General features: G+C 45.0%; 1 protein-coding gene across 5 annotated transcripts in view; it reads right to left on the reverse strand.

Annotated features, from left to right (window-relative positions):
* MSI2 (musashi RNA binding protein 2) overlaps positions 1–16,018 on the reverse strand; it is a 245,056-nt gene that overhangs the window by 145,568 nt on the left and 83,470 nt on the right. For all 5 annotated transcript variants that reach the window (XM_057379456.1, XM_057379458.1, XM_057379455.1 and 2 more), the window contains exon 6: positions 15,185–15,277. In XM_057379456.1, the coding sequence (XP_057235439.1) occupies positions 15,185–15,277 (93 nt within the window). The remainder of the gene's footprint in view (positions 1–15,184; positions 15,278–16,018) is intronic.

Below are 16,018 nucleotides of genomic sequence, written 5' to 3' on the forward strand. Positions count from 1 at the left end.
CTCTAGGAACTGCTGTGCCCACTGCAGGAACTGCTGTGTCCATTCCTGAGCAACTGTGCCCACTCCTGAAGCCCCTGTGCCCATTGCAGGAACTGCTGTGCCTGCTCGTGGAGCCGCTGTGCCTGTTGCAGCAACAGCTGTGCCCACTTCTAAAATAGCTGTGCCCACTGCAGGAGCTGCTGTGCCTGCTCTAGGAACCACTGTACCCACTCTAGGAGCCGCTGTGCCCACTGCAGGAGCCACTGTGCCTGCTCTAGGAGCTGCTGTGCCCACTCCTGGAGCTGTTGTGCCCACTCCTGAAGCTGCTGTGCTCACTCCTGGAGCTGCTGTGCCCACTCCTGGAGCCTCTGTGCCCACTGCAGGAGCCACTGTGCCCACTCCTGGAGCCTCTGTGCCCACTGCAGGAGCCCATGTGCCCGCTCCTGGACCTGTCCCCAGCCCTTTGGCGAGCGCTGGGGCGTTCCGGCCGCTCTCAGCACCGCAGAGCAGCCATCCCTCTCTGTTCCAGGGGCTCAGACACAGAACAAACGCACACACAGAGAGAGAGGGAACACGCTGGAAGCGCTGCCCGCTCACCCCGCAGCCTCCAGAAGTTGCTGGCTTCCTGCATCTGTGGGATTTCTGGCACGGCCAGTGCTCTGCCCTCGCCTGACCTCCCCAACTGCATCAAAGGGCCTCATCTAAATAGGTCACTCCTGGCAGAGGGAGTAAAGTTCAGAGGAAGCTAAGAGACTTACTTAATCATCACACCCCCCTCCACCACCTCTGCTGGGAGAAAAGAGGAAAAAAAATCACAGAAAAGAAGAAAAAGAAAGAAAAAATTACCTCCACGGTGGCAGAGACAAAATGCTACGGAAAAGAAAATTGGGATCCACGTACTGTGGTAGCTGAATTTTAAGCAGCACCAAGTCTGAGAACACATCTGGTAACACACATGCAAATTCTTCACAGCTAAAAATAAATGTCTCTGCTGCATATTAATCTCCAGAGTGAAAGTGCTAATATTAATTGAAGGGTTTTGTTTCATTTGGTTTATTTTATTTTTATTCAAGATCAGAGCTGATAAATCATTTCTTTAAAATCACATAGATTAAATTATCCAGATAATTTAAAGAATTATACACTTAAATTAATATTACTTATCGCAAACTACCAATCTGCCCCAGGCAAACTACATTACCAACAGTTTCCCTTTGTTTTTGCAGTCGATATCCTTCACTTTGGAATCGTCCTTCACGTCACCTCTGCAGAACAGCACAGCCTCTTTCCCCGTGTGTTTTCCAGGTTTAGGACTGGCAAATATCAAATGAGCCACACTCACAGCTCTTCAGCAGCRGGCTCAATGCTGATTTCCATCAGCTGAAGCTGTTGCCCTGTTTTTCCCCAGCAGTTCCTCGGAGAAAAGCTTACAAACTTAATTCCCTCTTTACATTTGCTTATTCAAGTTCCAGCTGCATCTCCMCCTAACGTCCCATTAGGGCTTTCCTTTTAATTACATTTTTCGTGTCATCTGCGAGTTCTTTGCAAGGTCCTCTTTCGAGGAACTCAGCTCTCTCTCTGGCCCCTTTTTGAGGGTATTTTCCTTTTTGCAATCTCTCAAGGGCCATCACAGCCTCTGTGACACTACAGAAGGGACACAGGGCTGGGTGGAGCATTTGGCACAGCACAGACTGTCCTTGGGACTGTCATAAACCATCAGGGGGAATAAAAACAAACTCCTTCATTGCAGGTGTGCAAACCTGTTCCTTTCACCTGCACCTAAAGCTCCACCCTCAAAAAAAAAAACCCTTGGAGAGATGATGGAAGAGCTGCAATTTGCCACACAGCAGCCAGGGAAAAACCACACTCCTTCCAAGGAGCTGAATTCATGCACACACAGATAAACTGAGGCATTTCTCTAAAGCTGTGCTCATCTTTATTGCAGTGCAAGAGCCAGAAAAACATCTTTCTTCTCTGCTCTGCTTAAAGATCATCTCCACTACCAAGATGAAAGACTGGAATTAATGTCACGATCCACAGGAGAAATGAGTTTACTCCCATGSTACAAACCATCAGAAAAGTAAATTCACCCACAGATATACTGCTGACAAATGACTACAAATTCAGGCCAATATCCTTCAAGTTTAACTACACATCAGTTTTTTGGACAGCACTTGGAATATGTAAAGTGCTATATAAGTATTATTATTACCACCAGGCTGCTGAGGAAGTYTCCCAGATTTACCATCTGGGAAAAATAACTGATTTAAACAGTCAGTCTGAGAAAGCCCCAAGAGCAGTTAACTTTTTCCAAGCACCCTCTGAATCACTCACAGATGATGTAAAACAGCTCCTTTTCTCATTTCACCTTTCCTCATTTCACCCAACCTTCCAGCACTCAGAGGAGCAGCTTATAGAGATCCTCCTCCTGCCCACCTGGCTCGGGCATTGTGCCAGGGGAATTGGGCACACTGGAGATGTTACCCTGTACAAACCACGGCGAGCATCACACCCCAGCTCTCCCTCCTCTCCCTGATGTTCGGTTTAAACTGCATGATTTGTTCTGCATTAATATTTCAGCAGCACTTTGAGCAAGAAAGGGGATTCCTGCCTGGGTTGTAGCACACAGGCATCGCTACCAACACTGATGTGACAGCCAACATCAACACCCCAACCCTGCCTGGGGAAGCCACAGGAGTCACACAACAATGGAACAGCACAGGCAAACCCTGCACTCGACAGGGACTSAACTATGGAATGGTTTGGGTTGGAAGGAACCTTAAGGATTTGGTCCCACATCCCCAGGCAGGGACAGCTCTCACTGTCCCAGGGTTTTCCAAACCCSATCCAGCCTGGCCTGGGACACTCTCAGGGATTTAGGGGCAGCCACAGCTKCTCTGRGCACCCTCTGCCAGAGCCTCCCCACCCTCACAGGAAGAATTTCTTCCTAAAGATGCTTTTCCCAGCMCACACTGCTCAAAACCAAGTGTCCAACTCACAGCCCGTGCAGATCAGCACAGCCCCAGTGCTGCTGACACCAGACCACATCCACTCACTTTTGGTGTGCAAACCAGCCCCAGTTACCTCTAATTATTTCATTTTCAGAGCCCTTCCCTGTTCCCCAAAGGCCAAGGCAACGCTGCACCAGGCAGCAGCATTTTTACCCAGAATTAGCAGGGTTGAACAGCCCCTGATGCATGAGCTGCCCTGGTCTGTTTGCACAGCTCTGCTCCCTTCTGATTTACACCATTTAAACACAGCTCAGAAGTGAGCCTCCAGTCTCAAAACATGCATTATCTCAGCCTGCACCTTCTGTAACTTTTAAAGAGCAAGTGGAATTCTGGAGCACAAATCTGACTGAAGAAGGTGATGGGGGGCAAAAAAAAAACCCCAAAAATAGATGCTACTTCTAGAATTTCACTGCAGTTTCTCTTTTTTTTTGACTGTTTTCTGAAAGTACAGGAGGGAGACGAGCAGAGTTTCAAACCATCCAAAAATGGTAGAATTTGTGTTACACTTAAACAAACCTCTGGCTCGAGCTGCCTGGCACTCAGAATCAGGATCTGCTCTGTATAATCGGACAATGTCTGATTTTTGTTCCTTCTCTTTTGTTTTCCCTTTCAGAGGTTTATTTTTGAAAGAGGACTGTGTAGCAGGGCCTCTTCCATTTCAGGGAAAAGTAAACAGAACCCTTTGCAGGGAAGATCAGGGATGAAGGAACAAAGCCAGCTAGACTAAACTGTGTGAAGGTGAATTTATTTGTCATCATTTGGTCTCACAGCAGCACTGTGACTTTGATCAAGGTCGTGGCAAGGTGCTGCACGCAGCCAGCTCTCCCTGCTCTGAACAGCCTGCAGTTACAGCAGCAAGAGGAAAGCCACACTGTCAGTCCCAGATTTTGGACAGAGACCTGAATAAGACTAAAATAACACAGCAAATCAGTGCCACGTCGGCAGAGCTGAATTCCTAAATCACCCAGCACAAGCACAACTCCATCCTTCTCTTTATCTCTGAGCTCAGGCCACGGCCACACCGCTCTAAACCTCACCTTCCCACCTGAGTTTAGCTAAGCCAGCAGCAGTGCCCAGTCCTGGAGGAGCCTTTCCAGGGCACAAAGAAGGAAAGCATCACAAACAATTCCCCAAGGGCTGAGCACTGATATCCAAGGGCAAAGAACCACAGGAATGAAGGGTTTGGTGGGATCAGTCTAGGATTTATGTGCCTTTCTTATTTGGGAGAGCCAAGGGCTGGGTGCTTCTTCCAGGACTTGGATCCCTGCAGGAGTTTGTGTGTTATCTAATCCCTGGGTGCAGACATGCTCTAAAACACAAGAATTACCAGGGAGAGCTCTTTAAACCAGAAAAAAACGAGGGGAGTCCTCTCAGCAAAGGGATCAGACCCTGCCAGAGCTGGGTTTGCCAAGAGAACTCAGGAATTAGAGGGGCAGAAGAGAAGCCAACCACTTCTTTAGTCTGGTGGGGATAAAAGAAAACCATGATAAATACAGAAGTTCCTGCTTATTAGAAAATACTTGGCAAAACCTGTGAAGCCTGAAGGGAGTGTTCAAGAGAAGTGTATTTGGTGTTATGGGAAAGTTAATGAGATGCTGTAACCATATCATACATGGAAAACTAGGTGAGGCCCCTGTGGGCCATTACACACTGCAGGAAACTTTATGGACACTATAATGCATTATTTTTAATGATTCCCTTGCCTGCTTCAGGCCCTGGACACCAAGAAGAGCTTGCCAGGCTTCCTGGTGGTGTTTTAGCAATGACACCTTGCTTGTTGCTACATTTCTGGGTTACTTTAATGAGAAATAATTGGGTTACTCTCAGAGATTCCCAAAGCCCAGGCACAGGGAGCCAACACGGAGAAAGTCGCTGCTGTGTCGCAGTCTCTTCACACCCTCTTCACACCCTCTGCCTTCCCGAGGGTTACACCCCCTGCTTAACCATTTATCTACAAATATGTCCACAAAAACATTGGCACTTGTGCAAGTTCAAGTTTGCTCTGTCATCATCCATCTCCGGGGAGAGCCGGGCCACAGAAATAACCAGCTGCAACATCACAACGATTGCCCCTGCAGGAGATGTATATAATGAAAATTGAAAGCTGCAGGATGAACTTCTTACATACTTGTCCTTTTGGTTTATTCATCAGAAATAATTATCTGTGCTCGCATTCACAGGAGCACATACTTTATGATGTACATCAAAATTTAATGGATTTTTAATAATACTGTAACTACAGCAGAAGCAGGGRRAAAAAAAAAAAAGACAGCCATTAAACCATATGTGCTGTGTTGGTGGGTAAGTGGYGTTGAGCAAACATCAACAACACAGAACCATAGTTTAGCATCAACACCGGGAAAAAAAAACTGCAACTTCCAGGATTTGAAAACAGGAGCGAGCTCTGATCCTGAGTGTTTAGCTTAAAACCTCCTTAGCAACTGAAACAAATGAGCAAAGCCAGTGTCTGAGTTTCAGGCTCCTTCAGGTGATACCCTTGGCCTTTGACACGCACCCAAACACTCCAAAAATCAGTTTTTCCACCTCTGCAATGAGAGCAGAAACACGAGTACATCCCATGAAGACAGCACAGGAATGTGGCTCAACTCTGATTTCTGTTGTGCCAATTAAAGCGCTCCCAGGATTTCACAAATCTATTGATGTTATTCCATAAGAATCAGCAGAAATCATTGCTCCAGCAGAAAGACTGACACTCTAAACATTTTCCTCAGCAGCCAGGCTGAGCTAACGAGTCGGTGCGAAACATCACCGTGTCACCAATACTTGGACTTGCTTCTATTTATAGCCTAAGAAATTATATACGTGGTGTCCCCACCAACAGTGACACATCTTCATTCAGCCATGAGTCACCTATTCACGAGCACGTTTCCAAAAATAAATCCTATTTACCAGAATTAAATTCCGCGCGTTAGGGGAGAAATGGTYTCCGTAAGAAAAACAGGAATGTTAGAAAAGCAAACAACGCCGGAGCCCTGAGGTCCCCGTGTCCCCTACGGCCACGCTGAGGCTGCAAACACTCAAGATCCAACAATGAAGATGATCATGCATTGTCATTACAAARCCCTGCCAAGGTCACCAGAGCGCCGCGGTCCAAACGGAAAATCCAGAATATTCTTGGCGCCTCTCGCTTTGCAGAAATAGTGAGTATATTGCAGTTATTAGAGAGAACAGACAGAGTAATCCCAGAAAATGTAGTGTTAAATAGAGGGTTCAAACCACAAAGCTGTTGATGGGGAATGTTAAAAACGTCAGCGTGGCTGAAAAGACATTTGCCAGCGGTGGGAGTCAAGTRGGGAGCTACTGTTGAGCAGATGCAATAAAAAAATTGTGAGGGTACTTGGGTAATGGGACCAACAGTACAGTTGTTGATACAAATTATATCCAGAAAGCAGAGAAATAAATGGCTAAATAAATAAATAATGCAAAAATGGAACAAGTTCAAACTTCTTTTATAGTAATAGTCTCCAGTTGAGCATAATCACCAAAGCTATAGTGATAAGATTGCCAAAACTAGACAAACATCTGTGAGATGAATTCATCTCCAAGGGGAAGCCAACAGCTTGTTATCATTAAAGAGGCAATGCTCTCTCTGCGTTTGAACTGCAGGCGCCTTGTTACTGCGTTTGCCGAGGCAATTGCACCAGATGTTGGCAGCTTTCTTCAGATGGATGACAAGCACCTGCTGCTGGGGAAATTAAATGCTCCTCTCCTTCAGGGGAGGGTGGGCCGCCAGGGGAAGGGGGGAGCGCTGCCGGCTGACCCTCAAAAATAAACCTATTTATGCAAAGTGACAGTAAGTGCCGGTTTGCCAAGCGGTGAAACAGAGTGGAAATGCGTTGGATCCCTTCCCATCGCCCCCGGTGAAATCTGCTCCCACCCTGCCAGTGCTGACAATTAACACGGCACGGATCTGAACTGGCTGGAGAGAGAAAGAGCCAACACAGGCACAGCTTTTCCCCACACAGGGCCACCTTCAGGAAATCACAGCCACCTCATCTGCCAGGCTGAGTTCAAATAAAAGTGTGTCCTGTGCAGTCCTGCCCACACTTGTGCTCGCTGGGATTAAAATCTGTCCTAAAACAGAGGTGCAAATGTGCCCCACTGCCCACACCGCACTGCAGTGCCTCAGCACCGGGATGGAGAACCTCATGTGCTGAGAAATGGAATAAGGGCTAAATGGTTAAATCAAATGGTTTTTAAACTGCTTTTTTAAAAGAAAAAAACACAGYGGCATCTTCCCTAACAGACTTGTGAGTGCTTTCCAGAGAAAGCAAAACTGCAAGATGTTAACTCTTAGTGATGCCTGATGATTTTTGCCTTTCCCTTTACACTTCTGTACCCCCTATGCATCCACCTGTACCCCTTAGTCCACATGCTTGTAATTCATGGAGCTTGATATTCCAGCTTAATTTAGGAGTTCTGCTGGGTAGAGAGACCAAACATCCTAAAGAAGGGATCAGTGTGCCCTGTGCTGTCTTAAACCCGAGGCTCAGCCTTGGGTGAAGCCTTCTGTCCAGAACATCTTGTGTAAACTGGGCTCTGACCTCATCTGGGGGGGGATTCATTAGAATAGGGGGACATTACTGCATTTGTGAAGTTTCTTATTGGGGAATCCTAGATAGATTTGCTAATTCCTGAAACCTATCAAACTTGTACCCGTGCTGTACACGGGTGTGCATTCTGCCATCAAGTTGTGCACGTGGGATCCCAAATCCCGAGATACAACCCTTTTTATCCCCTTAATGTCTGTGTCATTATTAAAAACTGGCCTTTCAAGGCAACATTAGAGCAGCAATCACTTCTTTATGGCATATCCAAYACTCCTCTGAATTTCCACGGGGGTGGCACCATGGCACAGAGGCTCATCCTGTGCCACCAGTGCCAGCAGGACCCCTCAGAACCAGCCCAACACCACTGTGCCCTGAGCAGTGGGGTGAACACACYGTGCTCATTCCTGTTCACCCCAAACCCCTTGTGCATGTCCCTGACACCAACCACACTTCCTTGAGCTCAACTGCCCACATGCATTTTGGGTACCCTTCAGATTAAGAGGAGGTTAATCCTCATTCTGCTCAGATTAYCTTAATTGGCTCTTCATTTGAGCTACTTTGCCCTTGTCCCCGTTTCTGCAGTTATATTTATAAACACATATACAGTACCACTCTCTCYTGCTCTGGGCTGGCAGGTATCACCAGGACAGACAGGATTGTCGTGATTCATGCTTGGTCACCGCTCCATTTTTACCCAAATACGTGCAGGCACTTTTTTTTCCCCAAAGAAAATAGCACATTAAGTGTTCCTAACAGAGACAGACACGTGTACAATGGATATGAAATTAAATTCACATTCTACTCCTGCAGAATTAAGTTTAATTAAACCGGTCACACCTCAATATTCCATGTGTGAGCAAAAGTCAAATATTTCACCTCTAGGGCTGACCAACACAGCCATTCATTTCCATGTGGAAAAAGCATTATTGCACCTGCTCTCAGYAATGTGTGCTCTTCACATTTGGAACAATTTTTTGAAGCTTCTCCTGGGCACTCGTTTTCAAAGCCCTTTTTTTGGTGGCGCTGAGTTTACAACACGTTCACGTTTCYCAGCCCATCACTCAGTGCCGGGGTATCCATTATGTGGGATGATGGCTCTGATCAAACCCTGCCTCTCCAATCCATTATGCTTTAATCAGCTCACTGGGGCCAGGAGCCTCCCCCAAACCCTGGAGAAGGAAGGACAGTGCCCATTTCAATCACACCACACCGAGTTTTAAACAACTGCTGCCATTTCTTCATTAGAGAAGCAGAGTTAATCACGGGATTTCCCAAAGCTGAGCTTTGGTCCTCACCTCCTCAGAGATCAGCAGCACCCACACTTATTTCTGACTTTCCAGACAAGTGCCAAAGTGAATCTGATGCAATTTCACAGCAGATATTGAAAATGTCCATCAGGTATTTTATATTTCACCTGGTTCCCAGTGCTGAGGATTAACTCCACCACCTTCTGCTTTAAACTCAGCTTTGCTGGGACAGAGCTTCAGCCAGACCCACAAATCCACYAAGGCTCAGAGATGCCACCACTTGCAAACCCAAACCATCTTTTTTTTCCAGGGAACTTGTACAACCCCACTCACCAGGGCTGAATCCAACAGTGYTCCAGGGATAATGTAAAGATGCTACCAAACAGGATTAACTCCATTTGTTAGGGATTTTATATAGCCTATTKCATTTGTATGAAATAAAAGCGGGGATGAAAAGCAAAATTTACTTCCTTGGGGTCTCAGAAAGGATATAGATAATTTCCACGGGTTTGCCTCAGTTGTAAAACTGACACAAAGGCACACAAAAAAAAAAACCATTCGCACACGTGTCGGAGGAGGAAAATTTAGTATTTTTGTGTAACTTTTCTGTATCCAAACACAGCCCCTGAATAATGACTGATTTCACTCCTCCCAAGGGCTGCAGTGCTACAACTCCTCAGCACCTCATCAGCCAGAGGAGAAAAGGAAATAAAACTGCACTTCAAACTTCTGCTGGGCTCTGATACTGCCTTCATGCCCACAAATCCCACCTCAACATTTCCTCTTTTCATAAAACCCAGGTAGGAACCGACATCTAATTTATAACAAAACCACTTCCACAAAGCATGTGGCTTATTCCAGACCACCTAAAAACTGACTTCCTGTGTGTACAGCTTCTCACTGGCACGATGAAAAAACAGTGGCTGCTTTTTAAAAACGATCAAGTTTCTCAGTTTGCTTAAAAAATAAAAAAAAAGGAAAGCATGTGTGGGAGGGAGAAGAAATAATAAAATGTGCTCTAGGTCATGAGGGACCCCTATATCCCAGATCCTTTGTCACATGCCAAAGCTAAAATTTAAAGGAACATTCATTATCCTTTGGCACATCGTGGATGTAACACAGAAATGTGGAAGCAGAGGAATTTTGAAGCACGAGCACAGAGGCAGTGGTGTGTAGGAGGAGGATGCTGCTCCTGGAATACAACAGCCCCCACAAACTCTGCTTTTCCTTGTCCCAAACTTAGCAGGAGCTGCAAACAATGACGTGTTTGTTTGGTGCTGGTTCTGTTTGAAGGAGATGAGGTGATTCAAATTTAGCTGCTTGTGCTGAGGTGCACCCAGATAAATCAGAAACAAGAACAGGATGAGCTCTGAGCTGCTCCACACCAGGAAGGGAAAACCATCTGGAGAAAAAASCATCACCTTCTCTGTTTCACTGCACATTGCAAATGTTTTGTGAACTCTGGCTATTACAGACTACAGTGCAAATAAGAGCCCAAATTTGTCCCTTCATTTCATAAAACATAACCAATTCTCAAAGACTGAATTGAGAAACACAGCGCTGAAAAATGTGAAAGGCTAACCATCCGTCAAACCAAAAAAAATGACTTTTCTGCAAAGCAAATGYTTTAAGGACAGCCCATCCATGTCTCCTATTGACCGTTAAATCTACATATCAATGTCYAACCGAGGTGACAATACAATTCAAACTCTCTGCCAAGGCTAAATKAACTAAGCTCTCACTTTCATACGAGCAGAATTCCTTGCACCTCCTGACTCTGGCCTTAGCCCCAGCTCCACACAGACTTCCAAATCCCCCCCAAAATGAACCCATGGTGAGAAAACCACCTTTTCTCATGCTAACAACTTTATTGTAAAAACATCTTCAGAGGCCATACTCGAGGTCTCAGGGAAAAGTAAACCATTGGAGTGCTTAATACCACRGCAGTGCATTAACTCGTTCACAGCCAGACAGCCTGGCCAAACAAGGAGGAGTTTTCTCTCCTGTTTTCCTGATTTATATTTTCCCAGCTGTCAGGAAGGGATTTATGTAAACCACACGATTATAGGCTGAAATCCTCAGTGTGGATCCCACCTCCTTTCCTCCTGACACACTTACCCAGAGAATGAACAGGGACTTGATCACAAAGGTTGTTTTTTTTTCAAAGGTTAACTGGTTGTTATTTGCCCCAGGGTCTGTGTTATAATGCAGGGTATGGTATAACCAAAGGCAGAAATTCTCATTCTTGTGTTCTGCTGTTCACAGTTTCCAGCTTTGGCTCCACCATGGGGCTGTGGAGGTGTGCCTGGAGCCAGRACAGTGTGAGAAGGTGCCTTCCCTCATTTTACTGCCACCAAACACTAAATCAGGCTACAGAAGGAAGGGATGAAAAAACTACACATTTCCAAAAGCTCAGTACTTTCATGGAAAAAAAAAAAAAAACCTACTCAGAATCCAGATATTATTATTATTCCACTGGTCAGTTCTGCATCTCACAGGAAGTAACAAGTGACTSTACAAAACATTTCAGATCCACAGGGGTAATTCAGAAATCCTGTCTCATCTCAGAATTTCCAAATCTTAAAAGCCATTTCCGAGGAAACAACATATTCCAAGTGAAGCTGCCTAGGATTGGTCTGAGGGACCTTGTGGCAAGCCAGGACAGAAAACAAAATTAATGCAAACTGGTCTGGGCCAATGCCACTTGGAAATCTAAAATAAAAAAAAATAAAAAAAAAACCAAGAACCAGAGCCCCCTTCCCTGAAAGTCATTTTAGGATTACTGTGAAAGGAAAAATGAAAAGCCAGCGTTCCCACACTGGGGAGCACCATCCCATCTCTTCCAGCAGTCTGAAACAACAATATGTATAATAAGTGTTGTTTGTTCACAAAGCTATTTCACACATCTCCTTCAAACACCACCATTCTGATTCAAAAAAAAAAGGATAAATTTAAATGTGTTCTCTCCCACACAAGACAAGATGATTTTCTTACAAGAACAGTCCTACTGATCTAATAGCTCGGGACAACTGGAACATACCTTCACCAGCAAGAACTCTGTTCCCACCGTGCTGCAAGGACACAGTGGCCTTTTCATTCCAGGCACTGTTCCCACCACGACTCATTAGAGCAGGAAGGTTTTTCACTCCAATTCTGTTTCCATAATTGGGCCTGAACTCGTTACCTGGAGCCCAACCCATTAAATTATCAATTAACAGCAGCACGCAATCATTAGGATCCATCAGGGGTCCATCCCCAGCCCCACCAAAGGGGAAGCAGCCCCCAAAGGGTTAAAATCCCATGTCAAACAGCAAATCCTGGCTCTGTACCAGAAGGGACATGGGAACCAGGGCAGCTGAGTTATAAAGGCCTTATTGTAGCAGCCCACTGGATTGGAAATGACTTGTAGGCCTAATGAAACAAAACTTTGGCAGTAAAACAGAATGAAAGGAATGAGACAATAAAAGAGAGGAACAAAGGGAGCAGAGTTGTTTCAGCTTAGGAAAATAAGCTCACTTTGTTGTTGGGAAAAGCCAAAGCCGATTAGGATAAACCAATGACTAGGCATAAGTCTTCCAAACTAATTACACAGTTGGCCATGTGAAGTGGAATTGCCAGTCACGGGCAGGGAGCGGCACCTGGGAACCACCAGCTCTGCCTGTSCCYGTGCCCAGCAGCCAGGGTGGCACAWGGGCACCCCTCTGCTGCTCACAGCACTCCAGGGGAGCCTACAGGAGCATCCTGCATTTTTTTCTTTTTTAAACGATGCCTTAAACGCTTCAGTCTGTCCCATCTCAGAACTCCACACTTCCAGAAAGCTTCAGATTGAAGCCCCAGCACTGCCCACACCTCAGAGTGGCACCGTGGCTTCTCCAGCAATGCCAACCCCACCGAGCTTCCCCTGGATCTCCTCAGCCCAAAAACTTCTCATTTGAATTCTTTTAAAGCCTTCCCTCAGCAGCTTTTCACACTCAGCACAAGGGCARTGCTGCAAATCCCGGATGGGTCAACATGGACAGTGAATTTATTTTGTTTGTAAGAACAGTTGAAATATCTTTGACTGAAATAGGAGAAGATCCCAAAAACAACTGCATTAGACTGTTAGATCAGGGAGTAAGACAATGGCTTGGTTTTTTTTTTTTCTTCTAATTGTAAATGCTTATGGCTTACTGCTCATTCAGAGATGTTTTTTGGCTTCACTCACATAATTTTTCCCAGTTTTCCTAAACAGTTCACGGCAGCTGAGGATACCTTCCCAAAAGGAAACCTGGGACTCGTTGGCTTTTTCGGAAACCAAAACCAATCACTATGAGAAATCTCACTTGTCAAATTTCAGGAATTATCATTACCACAAACTCCGGTGCTGTATCATCAGGCACTTTATCACTGAAGAAAAGGGTTTACTAAAGCTTTTCCTTTTCTTTGAGACAAAGGTTCTGCCACTGACTTTTCAATAAGTTGCAGGTTTAAATTGAACACTTGATCCCTTTCCAGTCACACCAGTGAGCCTGCCCAGCCCCAAATCTGGTGGCTGCTGTCCCCATGTCCCCTCTGAAAACTGAATCCAGTAACCAAAACAACCTGCCCTGGCTGCAAAGCTCCTCTCACAACAAGTACAAACAGGGTTTCAGCAATCACAACAGGCGGTAGCAATTTTTTCCACACACAGATAAATAAGCTCAACATTTCAAAGAGCAAATCACCTGAGATGCTCTTATCAAACAGGGGCGGCTCCTGGCACGTTAATTATGTAATGCAATTTGTTTTATTTTAAGGGAGCTCRAAGCAAAGGCAGAGCTGGCCAATGGATGTGGATCACTGTTTTGATCCCAACTCGGACAATTTACAGCTCCTTAATTTTTCAGCCTGCAAAATTAAGACACTTGAAAAAAAAAAGCACTTGATTTTTCCAAAGTACTGCCTTTGGAAAGGCAAAACCTCTGCTAAGCTGTCTCAAGAATGGCAGAGCGTGAAAGCAGAACCAAAGCATCCCGAATCCCCAGCCTGGCTGCTGCATTCTCAGGGACTGTAAAATTGCAAGCATGAAACTACCAGATGGTGAAATTAAAAAGACTATATTAAGACAACATCCAGACAATATGCAAAGCACTTATACTGAAACTATTATTAACTTGAAAAATACAGGTTAGTGGAGTTCTGCAATTAGAAGTAACTACAGAAGAAACATCCAAAAGCTCGTGTAATCCTTTAATAAAAGGCTCAGCAGGCTGTAAACATCCTGCCGGAATCGAAGATTATTATTGAAAATAAAATGACTGGTTTGCAAAACAACTATCAATCCAGCACAGGGACCATTTATAAACTCGCCTCCTCAGTCCTCAACAAAATCCTGCCTGGCTCAGGCTTTTCAGGGCAGATGAAAGAAATATAAACTAACTACAAGGAATGGGAGCTGCTTTGCTCTGGAATATCCCGCTGCGTCCTCACGCAATCTCCCATCTAAAACATCAATTGTAGCATTCCAAAAGGCAGGAATGGAGCTGCTGGGCTGGAATCCATGGAGATGGAATCCATGGATTTCCATGGACAGCAGGGCTGGCAGGAATTCCCTGGAAGGTGGAATCACAAGCTGCTCTCAGAGCAAACTGCTCCGTGAGCTCCTCACCCATGGCATTCCTGAACAATTATCCAGAAGTCATGGGGATCCAGGAAGCTGCCTGAAATCACTTTCGAGTCACTAAAAATTTAGAGTCAAAATTTAGAGTCACTAAACCCCAGTCAGAGCCTGGACAGTGTGATTTGAGCTGTTACATCACTGCAAAAAAATTCTAGCAAGGCTCAGATCTCCTTCTCTACATAAACTTGCCTGTTTTGGGGTTTTGCTAAGGGTTTTTTGCTGTGTTTCAGGTTGKTTTTTTTAATGATGCCAGGATTCTACACATACTTGCAGAAGGATTTTCTAGTAAGAAGTTAAGTGGATATTCTAGTGACTTCCACATTACTGTTGCTTTTCACGTGGTTCCTTCAGGCATTTTCACAACTTAATGAGCTCTCCAATACGTCTTTGTGCCCTCTYTGCCACTGGAATCGGGGCAGACAGAAGGCTGATTTTATGGAGAAGACAACTGTGTAATCATTCAGCTAAGGGTCAAATTCTTCCTGAAAAGGCACAGATTCACCTCCCAACGATGCTTTTTTTTTTCTTTAATGGAAGTAAACAGTGTTGGCAATGTTGTACACACACAAGCAACAAACAGAAAAGGAATTCCAGAAGCTTCAACCAATGACACGGAAAGGCAAAAACTTGGCCTTCCTTTGAGCTCAGTCCTCAATGCACTTTTGTTTTTCAAAACAAAACTTCAAAAACAAAGGGAAGAAAGAAGAGCTATGTAGTGCTCACTTGGGCAGAACTTACCTTGCCAAACTGTTCAAAGTATTGCTTCACGTCTTCCACTACTGTATTAGCTGATAATCCACCTACAAATATTTTCTTTGTTCTTGTGACCATCTGTAAGAAATTACAAGACAAGCATATGGTTTAACCAGATTATTTCAAACAATATGTGGAAAAAAGAAATATTCTTCAGATCCCATCCCTAACCCAGATAATGAGAAGACTTCTTTACAAAAGCAATTCCGATTCTATTTGATTAGATACTTCTTTCTCTGTCTTGTTTTGTTTTTATTTGAGAGATGGCTGAGTAAAGGCTCTCAATAACAACTCTAGCCCCCGGATATTTCTTTTTAATAAATGATTTTTATTGTGCTTCTCAATGCAAATGTAAGTGAAAAAGGAATTTGAGTGCTGTATCTTCAGAGCTGCTGCCTCAAAAGAGAGGTGCCTTTGCACCTCCTTTTCCTACAGAMAGGCTGAATGCTCTTTGGCAGGAAAAAGGCAATTACATAAAATCCAAGCCATGTGTTATTAAGTTTCCATGGGTCAGTTTAAAAGGAATTTGCATAGTTACTTTTAAAATAATCAAACTATGAAAGGCAGCCAGGGCTGCCAACACAGCACCCTCCTCTACCACAGCTCAGGGAATCACCAGGGATGGATCAGCCCCTCCAGGAACCCAGATGAGCACCCAGCCCTTCCTGCTGCCCCAGATGTGCCTGAGTTTGGTCCAGCAAGGCTCAGGGATGGTGCTGGATTCCCTCTGGAGAGCWCAGCTCAGCCCAGCCCATCATCCTGAGGATGGGCAGGATCAGCCCAGGGACACAAACCCCAGGGTGTCTGTGATGGGCTGAC

The sequence above is a fragment of the Malurus melanocephalus genome, unplaced genomic scaffold (genome assembly GCF_030028575.1).
Source record: "Malurus melanocephalus ecotype Western Australia unplaced genomic scaffold, MMel_1.1 scaffold_406, whole genome shotgun sequence".
NCBI lineage: Eukaryota > Metazoa > Chordata > Aves > Passeriformes > Maluridae > Malurus > Malurus melanocephalus.